The sequence below is a fragment of the Atractosteus spatula genome, chromosome 17 (genome assembly GCF_055471065.1).
Source record: "Atractosteus spatula isolate fAtrSpa1 chromosome 17, fAtrSpa1.hap1, whole genome shotgun sequence".
In the NCBI taxonomy this organism is placed as follows: domain Eukaryota; kingdom Metazoa; phylum Chordata; class Actinopteri; order Semionotiformes; family Lepisosteidae; genus Atractosteus; species Atractosteus spatula.
The window spans coordinates 13725380-13750214 of NC_142722.1; the positions used below are offsets into that span (position 1 = coordinate 13725380).

A 24835-nucleotide genomic window follows, 5' to 3' on the forward strand; every position below is an offset into this window, starting at 1 on the left:
ACTACTAGTTGTTTCATCTTGATTGTGCTATTATTATTGGGTGTTTAAATGTGCCGTTTTAAGAAGCTTTTTGTTAGAGCAGTCTTAGCAACAGTGACAGGTTCTCAACAATGTTGCACAGTCGAATTACAGCAGACACGCAGGATGGATACTAATTTGTGGAGTCTCGGTAAGAAACAGGGTTTGTCGGTGGGGGGAAGAGAAAGTCATGGATCATGTCACGTGCTGCTAAAATGTCAAAGCAACGTGCCCTTCGGGTGTTTTTTCCTCTCTCTCCTGACAGGTTTTGAAACTTTCAGTTCCACTGCTCTGGCTCCCAGGATGTCAGTAGGTTTTGTGTTTCTGCAGAGGCGTGGGCTCCCCACTGCTGTCTGTGTTTCATCACTCTGCTGCCAGAGGAACTCCCTGCTAGCTGCCTTTAGTTGGAGTTTCTCTGGCAGATGAGATCGACTTCAAGACGGTGTGGGCTCAATGAATACAAGCTGAATTGCGAGTCAGTAAGGCAGCCTGAGAATTAAAAAAAAAAAAGTGAAAAAATGTTTGGGGATGTGTAACCAGACGGATACAGCAGGCATAGTGGCTATGTGGAGTCGTGCTCCCCCCCCCCCCCCAAAGTCCTGTGCAGGATCCGTAGTGAGATGGCAGTCGTAGCTCGTGTGGGAACGGAGAATTCCTCATCTTGTTATATGGTGGTGCAGTGTTCGTCTTTCAAGTACACCCCTTTCCTCATGATATTGTAGGAGGCAGGTGGCAGTTCTAAGCAGCCAGACCGTTAGGTCTGTTTGCTCACAGAGTAAGGTTCTTTTGCACCCAGAACTAAAACATGACTGTAGCAGTAAAAAAATTCTGAGGGGCTTTTAAAGAGTGGCACACAGTTTTAGGGGACTCCTTTCATTGCTTAAATAGTACAGTTATTCCAAAAGTAAATCTGGAGGTTATTTATAATGAATAATAACCTAGAGAATTTATATAGGTTATATTGAGGATCAGCTACTGTTCTCCATAAACACTTTTTGGAGACATTTCTGAAGTTACAGCTTGCACATTTTAGAATGCTTGTGAAGCCTGTTTTTTTTTTTAATTTCACCAGCATGTTTTAAATAAGGTCCTGTCACACTGGAGTCCAGTTTGTGTGCGCGCAATTCATAGTGGTAAAGTTAGGAAGCATGATTGTTCTCTTTGATTGCTTCCAGTGTGCATTGAAATAAGCAGTGTGAGCAGGCAGTGAACTGAAAAGCCAGTTTGCAAGGTGCTGACGTCGGTCATTAGCTTGACAAGCTTTGGTGGCTGATAGCTGTAATGTCCCAATAAGCATGTAGTTTCACAGGAAATGGGCAGCATATGGATTCAGTTCATGTGAGGTTGTGTTCCTAATTTAAGTGCACTTAGATCAGAATCCTAACCTAGAAACTTCTTGGCTCTTTGCTTCAGTAATGTAGTTACTGTAAGTGTATGAACCAAAAATTGGCCCTGCTTATGACCTCATGGCAGTGACTGATGTACAGTATTTGCATTTACGGTGCTATGAGTATGGTTATATAACTAGCTAAAGGGGCTTAAATTGTTAGCTATAGATACACTTCCAATACCTAAAGACAAGGTTTTAAATTTGAAAGGGCATTCTTTATTACCTATCATCCAGGTATGTGTAATTACAATAAAGTGTCCTCTTAGAAATACGTTCTTGTTTTGTTTCCCCATGAGAACCCAAAACAAATCTGTTTTGCGTATGCAGGATAAGTCCATACCTGCCAGCCAGCACACGCCCGCTGTAGCACAGCCAGCTCTCTCATGCGGCTGATCAGCAGTGCATAGGCTTGTGCAAATGTCACTGAGAGAGCTCCGGAGGCAAGAGACAGAAGAAAAGTTTCATGGATTTTTTTTTTCCCCCCCATGTAAATAAAAAAAAAAAAGGCGAAGGAATTGAGCTTGAGCTATTTTCTACCCGTTTGCATCGGAAAGTGAGCGCGCGTGGGGACTCGGCTGCCCCCCCTCCCACTCTCCCCCCTGCTCTTCTCATCCTGCTCTGACGCAGGCAGCAGCAGAGCAGGCACGGCAGAGGACACGGGCACAAGCTCTCTCGGGTGATGGGAGACGCTTCATGAACAGAATTTTAAACACCATGCAGAATGTGACTCTCTTGTATAAACCCAGTCAGAGGAGCTCTCTTTCATACCAGCAACACACACACACACACACTGCCTGGTTCATCTCAGGCAGCCTCCCATCCATTCATTTGCGTTAGACAGAACCCATTTGTTCTCCTTTAATCTAATCTGAGAATCTAGCTGGTAACAATTGCATCAGCTTTAGCCTGCAGACTCCAGGCAAACAAGGCTCCTGTTTAGCAGTCTGTTCCATTTCAGGTTTACCGAGTGCGGGCCGCTTGAAATGCGTCACAGAAAAGGAATAGCAAGTTTCAAAAAAATCTTTTCAAATGTTATTTTTAGAAGCTATCCAATTGCGAAGCGCTTTCCCGTTTTTTTTTGGCTGTTGGATTAATGATGTGCTTTGTCGCGTCTGCTGAAGTGCCCTTGCTACAGTCCTCCGTCTCCCAGTGTCCTCCCAGAAACGCGCGCACTGGACGCGGCCAGCAGACTGCAAATGAGGCCTTGTCCCTGCCGTGCCTGGGGTTGACCTTGCTGCATTGTGCATTGTGAAAACTGTAAGGAAAATGACCCTTTGAACTGTTGCCGCTTTCTTTCAGAAGTGAGAAACAGCCTTCCATCTAGTTCTTTTCTGCTCATGGCTCATTCTTTAGAAATGGGTGTTCCTCCAGCCTTGTGTCGTCTCCTCCGCGCGCTGGCTCAGTGGAAGGCACGGGCATGCTGGTGTGAACATGTGGAACGAGTAGCTCTGCCCTGAGCACGAGCTACAGGGAGATGTGTGGGGGAACCAGCTGTTCCCATTGTTTGCAGAGAGCAAGATGACCTTGTAGGGTAGCAACAGCAGAGCATGCTCAGGGGTACAGCACCCCCCCCCCCCTCCCATTACTACCACTGCTGGCTTGGGATTCCAGACGCCCAGGATGGCATGTGGCATTTTGTGCAGCCTGGCAAGCATCTCTTGTCACCACCTAGAGCCACTGCAAGTGTTAGAATGGGCCAGGTGTCTGGTATCCAGGAGAATGGCCTTATAAATAAATGAGTAGGGGGGTTTTGCAGTTGAAGTCTATTTAAAAAAAGAAAAAAGCTGAACCAGCAGAGATCCCTCTTGCATCGTCTGGTGTTTGCTTCTGAAGTGCCCTTTCAAAATCTGTTGGACTCCAGAATCTAGGGAGCCTGGAGTTTTCTCTTCGCCTGAATACTGATGTCAGGTCAATGAAGAAAATTAAAACCACAAGCAGTTCCGGGCTGGAAAACTTTGCTGGCAAGTTTTTGCCTCCAGCCATCTCCCCACCACCATTTATATTTTTTCCCCTGCAGTTCAGTTCGAAGAACCTGACCAGAGTTTTAACCTTAAGCATCTCTAGCGAGGCAGTGAGACGTGAGGAGCTTCACTCCCAGTAATTGGTGGCAGGCAGCAGAAAGCGCAGAAAAGTAGTTTTGACCCCTAGGAGGCTAATGACTAGGAACTGCTAACGAGGGGAGCCGTGACCCATTGCTGCATAGCGAAAGTGCCAGAAACCTTAAACTGCTGCTCTGGGAGGTGCTCCTGTGCCTCTAGGAGGGAGCAAAAATAAGGCTGAAACGTCGACCTCAAGAAACTGGTTTATGAGCATCAAGGTCGATCTGGAAAATTAGTTTACTTTTGAGTGAGTGGGAATACGCATCATTAGGCAATAACCATTCACCAGTTCTTGAGAAGGCCTTTGAGGAATGCTGAAGATATGGCCTTTCTTGAGTACTTTTATAACCATCTGTGCTTTGGTATTGTCATCGGAATCATGTTTCTAACCAGCGCTAAACCCTCAATCCTTTGAGATCCTGGGCCCTTGATCTGTTCTGATCTTTTTTCGGCTCATCTTTCGGATTGTCCTGCAACCTGACTTGCGTGGAATGATTTTGTCTTCTTCCCTGAAGCGCAGTTGTTGGTCTTCAGCCAAACCTGCCCTGAGGATTCTACTGACCCCTGACCCTTCACCCCTGGCCCCAGCAGTTTCTTCCTTCCCCCTCCTCTCTGTTTTAGACCAATCCAGATCTGACCATGAATCTAGCATGTCGCAAACCCAAACAATCTTCTAAGTTCGGTTCAACATTTCTGTAGTACTTCATAATCTAAACTATGAAGGTACCAGAGCTGCTGTGGGAAAAAAAAACTCTGAAAGCCAGAGCTAGTGGAAACAGGATGTAAGAGTTAAAGGCTGGCAGATTAGTCAGATAAATAATTTGCACAGCAGATGGCTGTGCCTCTCTTTCATGAAAGTAAAGAGGTCTGCATTTTGTGCTTTTTCACATGAACTGTAGTAAACACCAGATCTGGCGTTTCTTGAGTGGTGGTGTCTGTTTTCCAAAATTGTCTGGTGTTGTAAGAAAAAAAAAGCAGAGAAAAAAAAAAAGTATCCGACTCCTGAGTGAAATGGAAACTTGTTGAGCATGTTTTATATAGCAGTTGTGTGAAGTGAGTAGGCCCTAGTTGAGTCAGCTGTAGACTCAGATACAACCCATTTGCTTATTCCAAGTTCATAACAGGTTCTGCTTTTGGACCTACACGCTTGAAATGTTGCTGAAACTGATCAGTTCCAATTTGACCCAGGTGAAGAAACTTTTCAGTCTGCCTTAGAAAATGTGCCTGACTGTCTCCGGAGATAAATCAGCCCTTTCAAACTTAGGGGCTTTGTGATGAGCTGCACATGATCATCAAGAGCTTGCTGTGGAGCTGTGGGGAGGTTCAGATGTCATCTCCTGGTCTGCAGCACAAGCTGGGTACGCTGTAGTGTTTGTAGAGAGGAACTGGATCAGAGCTCTGCAACCCAAGGACTTCTGGTATTTTATGCCTCCTCTTAATGGGAGACGACGGGTTGAACTGCAGGTGGGGGGCAGCCGAGGCCACGGAGATGGATTTGTCTAAAAACCACGCTATTCTGCGGCGGGTCAAGGTGCAGCTGGGTGGCTTTCTGACTTGCTGTCCTGTCGTTGCACACGATCTTGGATCAGTGCAGTAGATGTGAGGTGCGCTTGCCCACTCCGAGAGGAGAAGTTCTGCTTCATAGCCCCATTTGCTCCGTTTCCCATGTCCAGTACGTGTTCCAAAGCCGTTTAAGCTCCGGGTGGAGGCTTTTCCTTATTTTTGTGGCTTATACTTTGATATCGGCTCAGTCCTTCCACGCCTTTCCGTTTCGGGGAAAGCAGCTCTTGTGCGGGAGTAGAAAATCTTTGAAAACCCTTTTTTAGTGTGCGGTGGCGGCGGAGTCCTCGCTGGGAACCCGGTGAGCGTTCACGCGGGCAGGGCTTGGATTTGGAACGTCCCCGTTTACCGCTCCCGAAATAGAATCCCTGCTTCAGCAAGGATTACCTCTCCTGCCCGCACATCTGCCGCGGAGCACGGTGCCGGCAGGAACAGGAACAACAGGAGCCTCCCTAATAATGGGAGAGGCCGTGCAGACCTGTGACGGCATGTTTGTCGAGCTTGCCTCACCATGCCTGTCGCCAGATGAGAAGGACTGTGGAGCCACGCCACCTTGTTTGCGTCTGACTTCGTGTTGCGGTTCATCGGACGTCATGCAGTAAAAGAATAGCAGGCCCAGTTCCTTGTGTGAAATTGAAAATAGAAGCACCGTTTCAGTGAGTGGCACGTGCAATCATTTCATCAGTGTTCGCATTTTAAAGCTGATCTTAAACTTGAAGATGGTTTATAAGCGTTTGGTGTTGAAATTGTAGGCCACCACAGTTTTATAGTCAACCATTTTTTTTTCTGTTGTTTTTTCATAGTAATGACCACCATGCAGTAACCTAGGCGTGTAAAATCAGTATTTCCTGATGTATCCCACCTTGAGGCCTGTGGTTTACAATGGGTCTTGTTTCTTATAGCCTCCATTCTTTCTAGGTCATCCTGTCTTCTGAAGCTGACCGAGTTGGGTGAGGGAAGAGAACACGCACTGCACGTTTGCCTACCTCGGGTGTTAGTCCAAACACCTCTGCTCTGCATAGGACTGGCATGAAAGTATTAGGCTCGGCTATTCACAAGCAGGAAAATCATGCCTTTAATTTCAAAATCAAAATTATTGGTGGCTTTGTGTTTTTTGTAACATATATTGAGCGTGTCAGTATGTAGACCTCACTCAAATAGCGTTCCAGTTAAGTCTGTCTGTTCTCATCCAGGAATTTGTCCTGGAATGAAGGAGAGTGAGAATTTGTTGCTTGTAGTTCTTTAGAAGGCATTGGCAAAGATGCACTTTTAAACAGAACAAAGAAATGGAAATAGAAATCAAGAGTTGATAGGTTAACCACTGGAAATGTGAGCCCTTTTCACAGCGGTGTGTGTGTTGTGTGGTTGCCCATTGTCATAACTGCAGTAGGGGGAAAAAAACAGTGAAAAATTTAGCAATGCTAGGAGTCCTCTTCAAAACCATATTTAGTCTTCCTTTCGTCATTAACTCTTGTGGGGTGATCATTTCCTGGCAAACCCCTCCTTTGCTTTTTCCCCTAGCTGTTTTCATGTAAAAATTGTGCAAAGTAGTTGTTAGTGCCCACTGTTACACAAAGGTCTAGACATCTCAACAGAATCGGGCCTGTGTGTAAGTGCGTTGACTGTTTATTCTAAGACTCCGTGTTTAATAACGGTGAGAGCTTGGGCTGTATAGGTTTTGCTTTAAGTGAGGAAGAAACCAACCTAATCAAATGTTAAAGCCGCATGCATGAGAATCTTTAAACTTAACTCAAGGTAAAAGATACATGAACTGGCGTTAAGCGTTGGCAGCTCCATTGCGTTTACCAGTCAAATCTAATTGTAAGATTTAGGTGGTCCTCATCATTGGTATCATTTTTTCCGCTGTTTGCATAAAGCACTTTTGCATATCGGTTAGACCCCAACGTAGGAAACTGTGTGTAATGTGCACCGCTGTTACATAGACCAGAATCAAACCGGAATCCAGGAAATCAAAGCAAAGAATCTTTGTTTGAAATCTGCTGGTCGAATCAGGCTGCATCTTTGAATTGTTGACCTCGGAATCTGCCGGTATGACTTTTCGATCCACACATTTCAGTCGGGCTCATTTCTTTTCTCAGTGGCTGCAGTCAGAATTTCATTCTCTGAGCTGTTCCTTTTATCAAAGGCATGTCATATCGGAGGAAATGTTGCTAAACAAACTTCCGTAAGTTGTGCAACATCACTAAGAGGGAGGGCCAGATAAGGCGTTAGGCTAAACCTTTTTTAAAAATATTTCCTTAGGGTTTATATTCCAGCATTTTTCTATTTACCACTTTGCTTGACGACACTACCAAGAGGCTGGTCAGCAAAACTGCTGCTACTCCTTTGGCACAACAGTTTAGTCTGTTTTTTTTAATTTGCAGTCTCTTCCTTTTGCCTATACATGCTGATGAAATCCAAGAATATTTTGACCTTTTGCCTATACATGCTGATGAAATCCAAGAATATTTTGACCCGTATGCCTGTGCAGGTTTACTTACAATAAGATAAGCAGGCAACACCTGCCATCTGCTGTTGGGTAAAATCCAAATGCCCGGATCTTGCAGAACTGAAATGGGATAGGCTTTGTAACGGCAATCTCTTTTGTCAACCCTGCAGTACGTTTTAAAGCTACCCTGAGGTCTGCAGACCTTTTCCATTCTCTTAAGGATAACTTTCCATTCCTTGCAGTAATTGGGGGAATGTTCATAAGAGGTTTCTGTGATAAGTGATGGCTTTCAGCTCAATCCATCTTTAGCATGTTACCGAATTGGTGAACCCGTTCTGGTTCACATATTTAGAATATGCAATGAGCTCGGGTTCTGAAGCAGGTCTGGCTTTTTAGTCTTCCGGCTTCCGAGATTGCCACTAAAAACCTACCAGGAATCAATCCAATTGTTGTAAGGAAAATGTGGTTAAAAGCACATAACCCAGATTGTTCCACAAGAGTAGTTTTGTATTGACTGTATATGATGCCGTTCAAAATGACATTGAGCTGCAGGAAGCTGCAGCTGAGTGATGGCTCAGAGTGAAAGTGATGTCTATCTTTACATTTGTATTAAAAACCCTTAATCTTCGTATCCTGTTATTTCCAGCCTGAAATATCGCAGTAGTATAGCTTTGGTTAAATTTAGCTTGTTTTCTATTTTGCACCACCCCCATTCCAAACAAGCCTTTGGAAGAGGGATAATTTCCATCCAATGTAAAGGATATGTGGAAATTCAGTAGATTTTACTTAGTTGTGGTGGGGCAGATTGGTCAAATTTGGGGGGGAAAAAAACTTTGCAGCACTAAGAAGAGAGTTCCCATCTGGGGGGGGGGTATGACTCCACAGCAGCGGGGTCTGCTTTCTGATGGGAAGCCCACTGGGTGTTGTGGAAGACCCAGCAGAGTCTCCTTTGCGGTGCGTGCGTTTGTGCCTGGTAGTCGTGTAATGACAGAAGCGCAGTGCTGTAGATGCTCAGCTGTCGAGCCAGTGGAAAAGGTTCCAATGTGTGCGCAGAGATTGACGTGCGCCCTGACGATTGCTGCTCTGTGGTATTAGCTCGCTGTTCCCGTGGAACTGTGATAGCTGGAAGCCAGCTGCTATCGTGTGTCCACATTTAAACCTGATCACAGCATCGGGGAACATATTGAAATAGTTTTCCCATTTTTGGCCCTGCTCATTGTTTGTCTAACGCTATTTTCTCACTGCTCAAGGGCATGAGGGCTTAGATTAGTTTTCATGTTGCTCGGGCCTGAAAAGGGAATCCGGCAGTAGCTTTTCTGACTTTTTCCTCTCTCCCACGTGGTTGGTATTAGAACTGTAGTTCAAATGCTTGTTTTTTTTTGTGGAAATGATCTGGTGGTTGGCTCTGACTAAACCATCGTTGTTATGACAATTCTCTGTTCACTCTCCAAGATGAATATGCAAATGTCCCCCCAGTGCCTAGTAGGTGTTGAAAAGACTCAGCACTATCAGTATTAGCAGAGGGGAGATTTTAAAATTCAGGCTGCATTCTGACAAGTTTTCATGCATTGAACCAGACAGTGGAATTTGAAATAAGAAATTACTTCCAGATCCTGAAAATGAGAAATCTTTGTGGTGAAACCTTTTTAAAATTGTTTTTGAAAGCTCCTAACTTTTTTGTTATTAAGGTGGTAATGTCCCGTCCCCAACCCCCCCCCCCCCCCCCCCCCCCCGGCTCGGGTGTACACAGTGCACAGAAATTGATTTTATTCGGTTCTCCAACAGAAAATGCCATTTGGGGTTTCCCAAAGGGAGATGTTTATAACTAAGTACAAAACAATACCATGGCATTTAATGACCGAAAGACCAGAGGTCAAGTCTTGCCACCTGCTGTCTCAGATTTACTTACAACTGGAGATTATTTTTATATCCTGTTCAATGTCCTGAACATGATCTTAAAACAATTTGCTCATAGCAGCACACAGTGGGTTTGTGCAGGAGATTGAACCGAAGACCTTGTGGTTACAAGTCAGTTTCCTTCCTCATTAGACCTCCTAACCTCCATTAGAAAGTGTTTTCCATTTTCATGCAAATAACCTGCACCTGAATTCACCCACATAGGAACAAGCACTGTGCAGTTTTACCTGGGAGAGTCACATTTTTCATTTCCGCCAATTGGGCAGTCTGGTTCTGACATGCCTGCCTTAACGAGATGTCTCGATTGTATAATGGTGTCTAGTATTTCAACAAAGCACATGACAGGAACTTGTATTTCATTGTGTGTCCAGGAGAGGCAAGGCACAGGGTGAGGAAGCTGTAATTTTCTTCAGACAGATCCCAGCGTTTTCACTGGCTCGTGCTTCAGGTAGCAGTGGCCACTACTGGGATTTTTAAGAAAAACTAAAAACGGGGCACAACAGGGATGGCTGTCCTACAGAGCCAGCACTGAAATCAAGTGTATTTTGTATTTTAAAGACTGACTTTCAAACAATATTTTTATTGGATATATTTAGTTCTGAAGCTGTTGAACGTTTTTGAGGGAGAAGGAAATGGTATTTCTTGACTTCTGTTTTTCTTGTGGCTACTTTTCCTCTGATGTCGGGCTCCTGTTTTATTCGTGGGTGAATACCTTTGCTGACCATTTTTACGAGTAGGGCAAGACATTGTTTCTGGAAAGCCGATGACCAGGTGGGAGAGTAGGATGAGCAAAATAGGAATAGCCTCATGTGCAGAAAAGACCACCTTGCGTTATCCCCTGCTTTCAGTTTTTAAAGTCTTTCATGGATGATTAGCATGGCAAGTAATATGTTGTGAAAAACCCCACAATAGGTTTGGCATGAAGCAAGTGGAGTAATTGAACGCTATTGCTGCAAAACTGCTCTTTACTTCCTGCAGTTTAAACTATAGATGTGTATTGATCCACGTTTTTCAAAGTGAGGAGGTATTTTGGTCAAAACTCGGCTGAATGCCTCTTTTAAAGCTTGGCTGGCAGAAGGTGTTAAGTCTGCCGTACTGATTTAAAAAAAAAAGCTTCCCCCTGAAATCTCTTGCATCTGTCTCATTTTCTGCCCTGTCATTACAGCACAGAGTTTGAACAGTGCTCATGAACAGGCTTGGATTTTCTTATTTAGCTATTCGCCCTTTTGGTAGCAGAAGTGATTTCGGTTTGAAATGGGATCCCTGACTTTATAGGTGCTGCTGTGCTGTTGCGAGATTTTGCAAGAAAATCATTAAATTCCTGAATTTGGTATCAATTGCACCCTTTGTGTGAGAACTTTGTATGTTTTTAATTTTTGGTTTTTGTATTGGATACATCTTTTACAGTGGCTTTGACATTGAATGCTACCCATACAAAACTAGAATGTACCAGGCAATTATTTAATGAGACTTACACCACTCTGACTTCAAGTTAGTCGCCTCTTACAGTCAAGATCTGTGATTGATAGGAAACAATAGAGCTTTGGTGAGCTTCCGACATGCTTCCAAGAATCTGAATGAACTGGCAGTTCAGGAAGGTGCTGACCCTGCTGATCTCAACGTCGCGCTGGTGCGCTGAGCCAGCTGTGACGTCGGCCTCCTGTGAAACCGGCCGCTGTAAAGCACGGGACTGGTTATCTGCTGTCTAGCAAGAGTGCTGTGCCGGTTGAATCCTGACGGGGACAAGGAGAGCTGTGCTTCGCTATGGCTGGGGGAGGGCTGTGGCAGCATAGATTCATTCCTCATCAGGGGAAGTTACATCGTTGTTTGTGACATAATCATGATGAATCTGAACGTGTTAGAATATTGCCTTTAAGCCTTGATTAAGTCAGCGACTCAGTGCCGCACACTGGATATTTCAGGTTTGTTAGCTTGATTTTGAGTTTGCATACAGGAGCGATTGATCTGCATTACAGTCTGCATTAGAACCTGAGGCTTAAGAAACCTGGAATGGATCAAACCACTGTTCGGCGAGTCTTGATTTTCTAATCAAACCATGAGTGTCGCCTGAATTTATAGCTATTTTATGATGGTTAAACAGTGTAGCTTAAAAACTAATGCTGTAAATACACATTTTTGTTTGGCATCGGTAACATGTTTTGGGCAGAATATAATCTGTTTAAAATGCTATTTCTCTTCGCTTCTGCCACTCCAGGCTGGAGAGGGGAAGACTAATAAAGCATTAGTATTCCAATAATGTCTTTTATTCTTTCATGTTTAATCCTGAACTCAGGACTGGAGAATAGGGACTTGAATCCATATAACCCATAATTCGCTGTTGGGGGTTCTGTGCCTTCCGGTCCCGGTGTGTGGTGCAATTGCACTTCCTGTTGTGGGTAGTGAAGGACCTCCAGTAAATGTGAATCTCCCCTGCCTTTCACATGGCTTTGATACTTGAAATCCTCTCCTGACCTCCCCTGCCGTTTGAGCAGAATTCAGAAAGCTGTCTGGTCAAGGGTGTGCCGCCCTGCGACCTCTTATTGATGTTCTGCTGCTAGCAGAAAGCACCCATCAGATTCTGAATAAGTGTGACCTGCTCGAGGTTATTTTGCAGCGTTATTGATCTTATTGGCGGCCTCTTAAAGAGAGCTTTAAAAGGGTGATAGTCAGCATTTTTGTCTTTGATACTTGTATACTTAATGCTTTGTCACTACTTCCTTTGAAGTGCAGGTACAAGGTTTCACCTCTTATGTACAGTGTAGGAAATGGTAAGATGTATACATACTGTAGATCTGCGCTGTGTCTTACACTCCACAGGACACCCTTCTTTGTACGTAAAAGAAAGGAAGGATGTATTTCCTACTGCATCCTGCAAGGGTGTGGGAAATTAAGATGCACAGAAAATGTTTAGAAATGGAGGATATTTCTTTGGCTGCCTTTTGTCTTCTGAAGCCGAGGGCTAAGGTTCGGAAAAAGCAGGAAGGCAAATAGACGGATCACCACAGCAGCTGTGCATGTTCCCGATTTGGAATTTGTATTTGTATTTCAATTGAGAGAACACTTTGGTGTTCCTTACTTTGAATCCTATTTGCATATTTTTTGTATGTTTAACCATTTGAGCTTTTTAGTCTTTGCACAAAATAATCTGCCCAGTGTACATTTAATAACACATCTGCCAGCTCCAACTCTTTCCGGAGAATTGGTTCAGTTCTGACACTGACTGATTGCTTCATCAGGGAAACCGATTTTCCCAACCGTTCTTCCAGTACAGCAATGTTAATACTTAAATTATCCCTTTGGTTTCCTGACTGTCGTTTAGACAGCCACATGACCCTGGGGCTTTGTGAAAGGGCACCATTTATTTATATAACGTGCACAGGAGGGGAGACATCCTAATGTCCAGAGTGGCTCCTCAGAAGCATGTTAATGTGGCAGGTCAATTAGTTATTGTCAAAGTGATCACTCTAATTTGTTGCCGATCTACAGCTAGACTGCTGCAGGAGACAGGGCTGAACAGGTGCTTGATGCTTGATGTCATTACAGCCTGTGCACAGCCACAGACCTGCTGCACTCTGAACTTCCTTGACTGGCTGAAGGGTTATGGGGGATTGGAGGACAGGTTGGAGTAGGGGTTCTCCATGAATTCTCCATTGTACCTCAGCTGTTACTCTTGCATGGGATGAGTTTTTTTTCTAGGCGCGTGTTTTTCTTTAAAATTTGATTTTAACCCCTGTCATGTTTTTTTTTTTCCTCAGTGGGAGACAAGGTTCCAGCAGACATTAGATTGTCTTCAATCAAGTCCACGACCCTGAGAGTAGACCAGTCTATTCTGACAGGTAGCTTTATTTTTTTCCAGTGTTTTGTTTTCACCCACCCATGGTATTCGATGAGGGCCAGTGCAGATTCCGGAATTGGATTTTGGATCCCATCAAAATCAAAGGCTGAAGTAGGGAGCTGCTGCATTGCTTTAATTGATTTGAATGGAGCCTCTGTAGAAGCTTGTTAAAATTCTCAGGCACCACAAACGGCTGTCCTGATAACATTTGTAAAGTTTTAAGGACTGGTGACTTGTGACTCACTGTTCTTAAGGGTTTTTTTTTTCCACTGTACCCTCATTAATTGACATTTTCATTTCCAGGATTAAGCTTTTCATTTTTTAAAACAAGCTATTAACATCCATTTTAAGCTTACATATAAACTTCTCATTATCCATGGAAAATCAGTGATGTGCGTCATGAAATCACCACTATGCTCAAGATGAATTGTCATAGTACCTCTTATTCGTTTAAATGCTGTTACTCTTTCAGGCCTTTTTTTGAAAAGCAAGATCTTGTGTGGATGGTTGGGGTGTAAAATGGCTCCAGTCCCTGTCCTATTTTGACTTAACGCAAGCACACTTCGAAAATTAGCTGTTTGAGGCTTGTTGAGGTACTGCGTTTCACCCGTTTGAGATTTTTCTGTGTAATGCAGTAGCTGAGTTTTTTAACGAAATACTCCACAGTATATCCTGCAACTTGCTTCAGACTTTGGCCACCGCAAAAGAATGAGCTAAGTCAGTAATTGAATGCTTTGGCCTAATGATGGTGTTTGCCTTTGAAGAATTCTTCACTTGAATTGGTACATGACACTAATTTTATTTGCAAGATCCTGAATTATGTTTCAGATTTAGTGATCCAAATTAGATTTATAATACAGATGGAATTATATCACAGATGTTTTTAGTGGTCCCTAGGCTACACGTTTGTGAAATGCTGGAATCGCTCTCTTTCAATAAAATGTCAAAGAAATTTAGTTTTTTTTAACATGGTCTGCTGATGCAGCTTATAGTGATGGTAAGGAATTCACTTCACTTCTCCTCGTGAAGACTTCAGTGACTTCTGATTCATCTGTAGGCCATTGGGCCCATCCACTGTATCAACACAGGTACTTTGAACGGATTACCGTGCTGTTCCCTATAATTGGTAGCAGTTCGAAAAGTTTTTTATTGTGCATGCATATCTTTCTGTTAGGAGATGTGGTATTTAAGATTACACAGTGACCTCTTGTTCTCCAGCCCGTGTATATTCCTGAGAGGATTCCCGGATGTAAATTGCTCATCTTGAATTGAAAGAGTGGCCCTGTAGCAGGGGAGTGCCGAGTGAAGCTGTCAGTTCTTGGCGCTCCGTCTGACATCCACTTCTGTTTCTTCCCTGGCTCTAGGAGAGTCGGTTTCGGTCATCAAGCACACCGACCCTGTTCCCGATCCCCGCGCTGTCAACCAGGACAAGAAGAACATGCTCTTCTCCGTATGTATCTCCTGGGGCATGCCCCTTAGAGTTGAATAATTGATTTTTTTTGGGGTTTGTTTTAGAGAGCTGTAAAAAACCCAAAACTTTACAGACCTGTTAGCAGATGAGTAGCTCTGGGGGTTCTCTGTGGGGTTCTTGTATTTGCAATGGGCTTAAACTTTCAAGTCCTTGTTCCCTAAATAACCAGTCCAGTGCTGGTATTTTATCCATTTTGGCCTTGTTGTGACCCCGTTGCATTGTGCTTTCCCTGTGAGAGGGATGGGATCTTTTTTAATGTTCTGAAATCAGTTATTTCCTGGTTTGTCCTTGCAGTGTTTTCATGCGATGCATCGTGTTCTGTTCTGGACTGTCTGCCTTCATGGAATCGGGAGAGTAGGACGTTCTCCCCAGAATGCTTTGCTGCCTGCAGAATTGGGCACGTGGGCGCAGTGGTGATGACAGCCGTTTTCTTCCTAGGGTACCAACATTGCGGCTGGCAAGGCGGTGGGCGTGGTGGTCGCCACCGGAGTGAACACGGAGATCGGCAAGATCCGCGACGAGATGGTCTCGACGGAGCAGGAGAAGACGCCGCTGCAGCAGAAGCTGGACGAGTTTGGCGAGCAGCTGTCCAAGGTCATCTCCCTGATCTGCATCGCCGTGTGGATCATCAACATCGGCCACTTCAACGACCCCGTGCACGGCGGCTCCTGGATCCGCGGCGCCGTCTACTACTTCAAGATCGCCGTGGCGCTGGCTGTGGCCGCCATCCCCGAGGGGCTGCCCGCCGTCATCACCACCTGCCTGGCGCTGGGCACCCGCCGCATGGCCAAGAAGAACGCCATCGTGCGCAGCCTGCCCTCCGTCGAGACCCTGGGCTGCACCTCTGTCATCTGCTCCGACAAGACTGGCACTCTTACCACCAACCAGATGTCCGTGTGCAGGGTGAGGTTTGATGCTAGGGCCCTTGCCGTGACCTTTCTGTGACTGACGGCACACACTTGACAAAGCCAGGTGGGAGTGGGGTTCGATACTGACCATGTGGCGTTGGCCTCAGGTTCCAGTGAGGTTGCCGAGTTGCTTTAGAGCTGCCCGGGTTAAGTCCCAGTTTATAATTCCAGAATAGAGGGGTGGAAAAAGAATGCTGTATGATGCTGTACGGCATAACACAACTTGATTTTAAAGAGCGCCGTTCAGTAGTCAAGAATGGATACTCTTTTCTTGTCCTTCTCTTGATGTTATTTAATAAGATAATTACAAGTAAGCAAACACTGCATTTTATTCATGCATGGTTATATCTTATCTGACCATGCTATAAAGGTTTAAGAAGAGTGGATTGCACATCCATGTGCGTTTCTACAGATTGAACATGCACTAGCACTCGGCCTGTGCTGCATGTCCATGTGTTTGTGACCACAAAACACCTGCATCCGAGGGTGACAGAGCCCTGTCTGGAGCCACCTGAGTGGTTTAGCCCTGCTGTAATCCAGTATTTAGAAATAATCCTTTATTTAGCCAGATAAGTTAGCTGAGAAGGAACTCTCCGTTCCGATGACGAGCTGTCCGAGAGGCTGGCAGTCCTGCTGCCCGGTCAGGCGGGGCAGAACATGCCGTCTCGGCCCTGGGGGGGGACTGTGCTGAGGCACGAGGCCTGCCCTGGGCTGGCGCAGGAGAAACGCGCTGCTCCACGGCGCTGTGACTAATCTGTATTCAGCAGCCAGGTTACTTGCAGTGGTGTTGCGTAACTGACCTTGTCAGCTAAACAGGCGTTCATTCAGCCCCGCGCCTCCCCACCTCTCGCTTCGGAGGAATCTGAGCTGGCAACTATCTGGAACTTGGAATGACTTCTCCAAGAAGAGCAAGATTATTTTTTTCCTTCCCCTTTTTTTGTCTGTTTTTTTTTTCGGTTTGATGGGAAGCAGAGGTACTGCTAAACTAAGAGCGTCAATTTAAATAGAACAGCTAAAAAAAGACATTCAGGTCATCTTATAAAGCTCAATGTATGAAGAAAACACTGAACAGTCTTGCATTTTGTACCCTGCAGAAATCAGTTAGATTGTCAGGCACGTGAAACGTAAAAGTAGTAATATCTGAATCCCAATTCAAATAGTGTGGAGATTTCAAACGTCTAAGCCACTTTTTTTTTGTCCATGGCTAAAAGTATGTATAATTTCTCATTACATATTGTAAATCGTTCTGATTTGTTCAGCATGCTTTGATCCAAGGCAGGGCAATTGGCATGGATGAGCATTGTGAGCACTGGGTTTCATGTGAAATCCTGATTCACATGGCTGCCAGTCTGTCATGATTCTTAAAAAAAAATAGACGGTTCTAAATTTAGTGAGCCTGTGCAAAATCGAATTTACATTTTTAGCAGATGACGTCTCGGCTCTTTGAAGTTCCACCCTGCGGTCCCTGTGGCGGCAGAGGAGCCGCGCGGCTCCTTTGTCCTTAATGGATCTCGTCTTTCTACGCCGAGCGTCGATGTCGGGAAGATGAATGTCCCCTGTCAGCCCGTATGGCGCTGCTGGCTGAAAGAGCCAGGCCCGTCTGCCTGGCGGAGTGCGGGGGCCTTCCTGCGGGAGTAGAAACACAGCCCTGCCGCTCGCTTCCCCCAGGAACTGAAACAAGTGCCGTTCTCAGTGGGCGTGAGACTTCATGCTGGATCATTATCCTGCTGCTACAGGTTACATCAAGACTTGGCCTAGTTAGAAAAGCGCAGGGATCCACCTGTTACTGCATTTCTTACCTCCGCCCCTCAACTCGAACGCACCTGAAGACTCTCCCTCCTCCATCACCTTTTCACAATTGAGGAACCCGTTTGCTTGTGCGGAATAGTTTTCCCTCTCCCCTGCCGATTCCGAGTGTATGTACAGCCTTCCAGAATATTCTGTGCACACCGTCCTGTCTGAAAATGTGTGAAAGAAACCAATATAAAAAACTGTCCTGTGCATTTTTCTGGGATTTCAACTTTGTAAGTTAAGGATGATTTAAAAGAAAACATCTCGGGGTCTCCAGTTTGTTTGAATAAGAACAGAATGCTCTTTAAGAACTAAAGAAACTGTTTTTGTTAAATCTAGGTCATTGTCAAGAAAAGCAAACTGATGTGCACACATGACACAACAGATAATGCAAAATGTCTTTAATTTCAATTAGGTGTGACGGAGAACTGTAGCCATAAACAGTCCAAAGTGTTAAGAAAAGAAACCACTTGTTCAATGTAATGCAATTTATTTCTATTTTAGAAGTAAAATAGTACATGAGTGTTGTAGATTAGAAATAGGCCTCAATTATTTATCTTGATGAACATTTTCAGAGTGCAGTTTATATATTCATTTTTTAGAGCTTTTTGGTTAAATTCGTATCCTGAAAATATCCTTGAATTTCATTAAGTAAATGATATCACCTTTTAAAGCAAATATCAGAATAAAAACCTGAGGGTGTCTCATGTTTTGCTGCAACTGTTCCGATCTTTCTTTCAGATGTTCATTCTTGACAAAACCGAGGGAGACAGCTGCTCTCTCAACGAGTTCACGATCACGGGATCTACCTACGCCCCTGAGGGAGAAGTGTGAGTGTGCACGCCTCTTTGCTTGCTGTGCCCTTTCACCGAGGTGTGAGGCCGCTCCCGGGGGGGGGGGGTCTGTCCAGAGCTTTGATCGCAAGCCCGAGTTGTGTCTGTGAGCGGCGTAGACGTGGCCGTTTCGCCATCAGCTCGCGTGGGCTAGTAATCTGAAACCCAGGTCGAGTATGTGGGAGTGTCTTTGCCGCTTTGAAAACGTATCCAAGATTATAGCTGTGGCACAAAGCGAATATACTCGGTGGGCCTAATATTTTCTAGACCATTTCATTCCTTGTTTTCTTAAATTCCCAGTTTATCTCAAATGGGTTCTTTAAAAGGGCTTACCTGGAATTCTAAACCTGACCCTTTGAGCAATGAATGGCTGAGGCTGCTGTGAATTGAAAGTTCATCTGGTTAGAACCATAGCTGTGATGTTGGACATGGTGGTATTTTTTAATACGTTTCATTTTGTGGGGATTGTTCACGGTTTACTGGACTTAGTTGGGTTATTTCTGTTGTGTAATGAAATTAATGTGCTGGTCCTGTGTTGGCTAGTTGGTACTGGCAAACCTTACTTTAGACGTACTCCCTTTGGACGTTGGTCTAAAACTTTATGTAGTACAATATATGTGGACTTTATATAGTAGCTGGGGTTTAGAGGTTCTGACGATTCATGACGGATCATCTTGTAAACTAAGCATGGGTTATGGATAGATTCTGCATTGACTTGGCATGTGAGCTTTGAGCTTGTTTTTCAAAGCCACCTCTGAGTTTCTGGTTTGTTTTTAGAAAGGCCTGTCTTTGGGCTCCTGGTTCATAAGCAGTTCTCAGCTCCCATCAGGTCATAGAGGGACAAAAAGACAGTTCTTGATTTTTTTTAATACAATTTATTTTCTATGCAAAGCTAACACCATTATGAATGGCTCAGATACATCCTCAATAGCTAAAATAAGTATTGGTAAATAAAATAATGCTTCTAAGAATTCGGGAACAAGATACTCCCTGCTAGTTTTGAATGAAGACCTGCACTTGTAAGGTCCTTTTGAAATTGATTAAAATTGTCCCTCCATTTCATATTAATCTGGTAAAGTCCTATCGTGGTTGGAGAGTTCCATGGTATTGGAGTGAGGAGTTTGGATTTCCGGGTGTATTCAGGGCGATACTCGTCTGGAGTTCTGAAATGGGGATGGTCAGCTGTGTCACAGATTTTAAGACAGAGGGTCCCCCCCCCCCATGAGAGTGGAGCAGATGCAGACTTAGATAAGACCAGATTCAGATTTTGTCGTTTCTTTTACCATTTGCAAAATCAATTTCCTCTTTCTTATAGGTTTAAAGATGGAAAATTGGTGAAGACCTCTCAGTATGATGGCTTAGTGGAACTGGCAACTATCTGTGCTCTCTGCAATGACTCCTCCCTGGATTTTAATGAGGTCAGTGCAACAGCCTGCTTCTCCAGCAGGTCCTTAGGTGACTGAAAGGTTTGATAAAGCTGTGACTGAGGGCTAAGTCATTGACACTGTCAATACCATGATGCGCTCTGAGATTCTAAGACTACATCTCCTTGTGCAGTAAATAAGAGTCCTGCTTCAATGTTTCCCATGTTAAAGGTGGTGGATAGCTAGATTCTTACATTTGCCTTCACATTGTGTTTGTCCACAGCACTTGTGTTTGTTCGATAACTAATTGAAAAGCAGTGTGTTTTGGTTTTTATAGCCCCATTCTGAGGGAGGAACATCCTGTTCATTCTTTTCTTTTTCAGCAATATGTATCTTGTAATTTCTCTGCTGCAGGACAGACATGATCATATAGATTTATAAGCTGATGGGGTTAGTGACATCGTGACCGACTTGACTTGACTTCACTTCAGCAGACCATGGTCACTAAATCTCCAGGGAATGAGGAGATGAAGCCCTGGTTTTGTTTGAAGCTAAAGCATTAAGAGTAATGCAGTCAGCACCCAATGCTTTGATGCTCTTAAAGCATTCAAAGGAACGTCAGTCACCACAAGATTGTTCCTTGAGTGGCTCCTCTAAGTTTGGTGCCGTCTCTCCTGCAGACAAAAGGGGTGTATGAGAAAGTTGGGGAGGCCACCGAGACAGCCCTCACCTGCCTTGTGGAGAAAATGAACGTCTTTGACACCGAACTGAAAGGACTGACCAAGATTGAGAGAGCCAATGCCTGCAACTCGGTGAGTCTCCTTGTCCCCCGACGTGGTGAATGGTCAGCTTGTCTCTCGTACCTGCCAAGCTCCGAAGCTCTGTCCCTGAAAGTTTAACACTCCAGTGCTCTGTAGCCAAAATGTCTTTAAAATCCGCTGAGTGTTTGTGCACATTAGAGGTCAGTGTCAGGTAGTGCCAAAAGGCATCGTTTGAATAAGTCCTTTTTGGAGATGCAGCCTGGCCTCTGTGGGGCTGCCCTTCAAGCCCAAGTGACTGTGTGAAGGTGGTAAAGAGTTCTCTTTGTCAATCATCAGGTGATCAAACAACTGATGAAGAAGGAGTTCACCTTGGAGTTCTCCAGAGACCGGAAGTCCATGTCTGTGTACTGCACGCCCAACAAAGCTCGCTCCTCCATTGGCAAGATGTTTGTTAAGGTAACCAGAGCTGTCACGTGCTGCCCCTCTCTTTTCTCTGGTCTCTGTCAGCATTTCCACAAAAGGGCTTTTCTTCAGTTGACATAACCATCCAGGATCATAAGATGCATGTTTTTATAATGAATTTTAAAACCAGAATGTTCAGCGTTCCTCTGCTGATGTAGTCTTGATTCAGCAGTTTCTGAAGTGTTGAAACCAGTCCATTTTGAAAGCCATGTGTGGTAGGTGTGTATGAGGGTACTTCCTCAGTGCCTCTGCTGTGTGTTACAGGGTGCCCCTGAAGGAGTGCTCGACAGGTGCACTCATGTTCGAGTGGGCAGCTCCAAAGTGCCCATGACTGCGGGCATCAAGGAGAAGATCATGTCTGTGATCAGGGAGTACGGCACTGGCAAGGACACCCTGCGCTGCCTGGCGCTGGCCACACGAGACAACCCATTGAGGAAGGAGGACCTGGTGCTGGTGGACACTGCCCGCTTCATCGAGTACGAGGTAAGAGCGCCGCCTTTCTGGATGTGCTGCAGGTGCTCTCACTGCAGAGTACTTGAGGGCAGGACTGCACCTGTGCTGTAAGTCCGAGTCTTCTGGGCATTCTGTTTTCATCCATGTAAAAGAGCTTGCACCTTGCATGCAGTGCTAAGTAGCTTGCAAGTAGAAAAGACCAGCTGCAGATTAACTTAAACAGATGTTTTCTTTTTCAGTAACAATTTTCCTTGCTCTTGTGTATTTGATAAACCAGCTTCAAAGAATGACATGCTCCATACCATAAGTTAGGGTCGTGTACTTGACCCGTTCATTAGTTCCAGATGAGATGGAAATGGTTTCTGTAGTGTAAGGGCTTCAAAATAAAACAAACCGTTATCGGCAGACAATCTGCTGTCTGATGAGGTGAAATCCTCATAATTGGAATACAGCAATCTAAGCTAATTGATACATTTGAGAAGGTAGGTTAGTGAGTGGAATGGGACTTGATGGCTCTGGTTCTTGTGCCCAGACGGACCTGACCTTTGTGGGGTGCGTGGGCATGCTGGACCCCCCCAGGACAGAGGTGGCGGCTTCCATCAAGCTGTGCCGGCTGGCGGGAATCCGGGTCATCATGATCACGGGCGACAACAAGGGCACCGCCGTCGCCATCTGCCGTCGCATAGGGATCTTCGGCGAGAACGACGACGTGTCCCTCATGGCCTTCACGGGTCGCGAGTTTGATGACCTGTCCCCCGCCGCCCAGCGGGACGCCGTCATGCACGCGCGCTGCTTCGCCCGAGTTGAGCCCTCCCACAAGTCCAAGATTGTGGAGTTCCTCCAGTCCTTCGACGAGATCACTGCTATGGTGAGCATGACCGTCTGGGGGGGAAGGTGGGGGAGGGATTGTCCTTCCACCTGGAGTCTGGAGGCCTTCCCTCTTCCCTCCGTGTGGGGAAGCGTTTCTTGTTCCTCACTCTCTGCCCCCTGTGCCCCGCAGACGGGCGACGGTGTGAATGACGCTCCTGCGCTGAAGAAGGCGGAGATCGGGATCGCCATGGGCTCGGGAACGGCCGTGGCCAAGACCGCCTCCGAGATGGTGCTCGCGGACGACAACTTCTCCACCATCGTGGCGGCGGTGGAGGAGGGCCGGGCCATCTACAACAACATGAAGCAGTTCATCCGCTACCTCATCTCCTCCAACGTGGGCGAGGTCGTCTGGTGAGAGCACAGAGCTACCACACTGCATTTTCAAACCTGGTTTAGCATTTGCATCGTCCTTTCCTAAGGATAAAAATTTCAGAATAGGGTTAAAATTCCTTTGGTTAAACAGGCTTGTGAATACATCTTTTTCAATCCAATAGAGATATTACTTTCGACTTCGAGGTGGTTTTGCCGACAAATACTACCTGTTAACTCTGCATGCAGATCATGCTGGAACATTTCTGCGTAGAAATATCTGCTGCGCAACTTATATTTGCTCATACATCACATTTCATTAGTCATTACGGTGACTAGTGAGCAGGAAGGGCAAAATCACAGTGCAGTTTGTGGAACAAACATGACAGTTCATGATTTTGTGCCCCATTTGAAATTTGTCAAATTTTTCTGTAACGTCAATAGATTTGTGTTACAGAGATTTATTAACTGGTCTTAGAAATTGGAACCGCAGTTCCTTCAATTCTGTGTCCCAGCTTGTAGCATTGTAAAACCACTGTCTTCCTGAGCGCTAGTGAATAGAAGCTGAGTGGCGGTAGACGTGATGGACTGTGTGTCCCTGTCCCCCCTGTCCTCTGCTCCAGTATCTTCCTGACTGCCGCGCTGGGCTTCCCTGAGGCGCTCATCCCCGTGCAGCTGCTGTGGGTCAACCTGGTGACGGACGGGCTGCCAGCCACTGCCCTCGGCTTCAACCCTCCCGACCTGGACATCATGAACAAGTCCCCCCGCAACGCCCGCGAGCCCCTCATCTCCGGCTGGCTCTTCTTCAGATACCTGGCCATCGGATGTGAGTGCCCGTCGGCTCGGTGCAGACGTGTGGGGTCCTGAAGCCCGCGGGCACAGACTGAAGGGCAGGCTTAAACTTACAGGCTTAAAACATGATTGATTTTTCTCATCTAGAGGAGCTTAGGTAAATCTGCCCAGGGTGACACATGGTGACCACTTGTATAAAGCCCTTTTCTCTTGACCATGACTTTCCGTGATTCTCCCTCTAAATGCTCTTCTAATGAAGATTGACCCCTCCGTGATTCTTAAACCTCAAAGAAATCGCCTGAGCAAAAGGAGAAACGGAGACAAATAATGGCTTCTGAAAACTCAAGTGAAAACTGTCAAGTACAGTGATAGCAGTTTTCTAAACTGAAAAGTGTAAATAGCAGTATTTCGTGTAAGAATAAAAATAAATGTATATTAGTTTTTTATATTATTATTATTTATAACTTCTTACATAATTAACCCTTTTTCAGCTGAGAAAATGTGACTTGTTTTTTTAGTGTGAGTGATGTGGAGTCAAAGGAAAATTACTGATGAAGTGACAGCTTCAGGTGTTGACAGGTGTTGAGGTCCAGAGCTGCTTGTGAATGGAATCACTTTCTAGAGTCCAGACCAATGTCTACAGAGATTAGCAGGGCCCTGCTGTCCTTTTTATGGGGAAGAGAAGGCTCTACCTGACAGTGTGTGCATCTGCATGTATCAGGAAAGAGGATCCAGTGTGTTAGTTTCAGTTGTATCGGTGTTTGTACAGAAATTCATTGTATTCCTTCATTACTGAATCTTTCTGCAGGCTACGTGGGGGCTGCCACTGTGGGGGCAGCCGCCTGGTGGTTCATGGCAGCAGACGACGGGCCCCGAGTCACCTTTTACCAGCTGGTAAGCGACCGGTCCTTTCACTCTCCCTGCGGCACGTCCCTCCCTCTCGTGCCCTGCCCTCCCTCTCCCGAAAGGACCCCAGTTAAATGCTTCAGCAGCGCAAGCACGGACTTCTAATACTGGTAACGATTCTTCTGCCTACAGTTTGAAAACAGACCCATCAAGTCCAATGTCTGCCCCCCATTCCTTTATGGTTTGATCTGTACCATTGCCAGCTAACCTTTCAAAGAGTTGATGGTCATAGTTTTTAGAGGGCTTTATTATTTATAGGGCTTCATTACTCAGTATTTTTTCTTCAGCTGGCTGTTACACGCTCCACAGTTTAAGAGTTGCACGTTCTGTGAGGCATATTATTGGAAATTCGTAAAGAGTGCCGGGACGCTGGGGTTACAGCAGGACTACCCCTTTATAGATGCTGTGGCTTATCAATTAAGGAATTGGTTGGAGAACAATTCTGGAGTGGAGACAGTGAGAAGGGCTGTGTTGCGGAAGTGACTCCACCTGGTTTTATTCGGTCTGATTTCCTTGGGAGTCTTTTTTTTGTGTGGAATTTGACGCTCTGAACAGGTGTAGAGGAGGAGGACACTCAGCCCACCTGGCCTGGTTTTTACCTTCAGAGGTGTCTCCCCTGTAGCGGTTGTGACTCCTGCGTTCGGGAG

The 24835-nt window shown here is 45.3% G+C and overlaps 1 protein-coding gene across 1 annotated transcript in view; it reads left to right on the top strand.

Annotated features, from left to right (window-relative positions):
* Positions 1-24835, top strand: part of LOC148819178 (sarcoplasmic/endoplasmic reticulum calcium ATPase 2a) — a 46510-nt gene that overhangs the window by 18382 nt on the left and 3293 nt on the right. The window contains exons 6-17 of the mRNA XM_088936117.1: positions 13189-13269; positions 14633-14718; positions 15178-15642; positions 18180-18268; positions 19587-19689; positions 20316-20447; positions 20733-20852; positions 21123-21341; positions 21844-22179; positions 22312-22532; positions 23114-23316; positions 24091-24176. Coding sequence (XP_088792243.1) covers positions 13189-13269; positions 14633-14718; positions 15178-15642; positions 18180-18268; positions 19587-19689; positions 20316-20447; positions 20733-20852; positions 21123-21341; positions 21844-22179; positions 22312-22532; positions 23114-23316; positions 24091-24176 — 2141 coding nt within the window. The remainder of the gene's footprint in view (positions 1-13188; positions 13270-14632; positions 14719-15177; positions 15643-18179; positions 18269-19586; positions 19690-20315; positions 20448-20732; positions 20853-21122; positions 21342-21843; positions 22180-22311; positions 22533-23113; positions 23317-24090; positions 24177-24835) is intronic.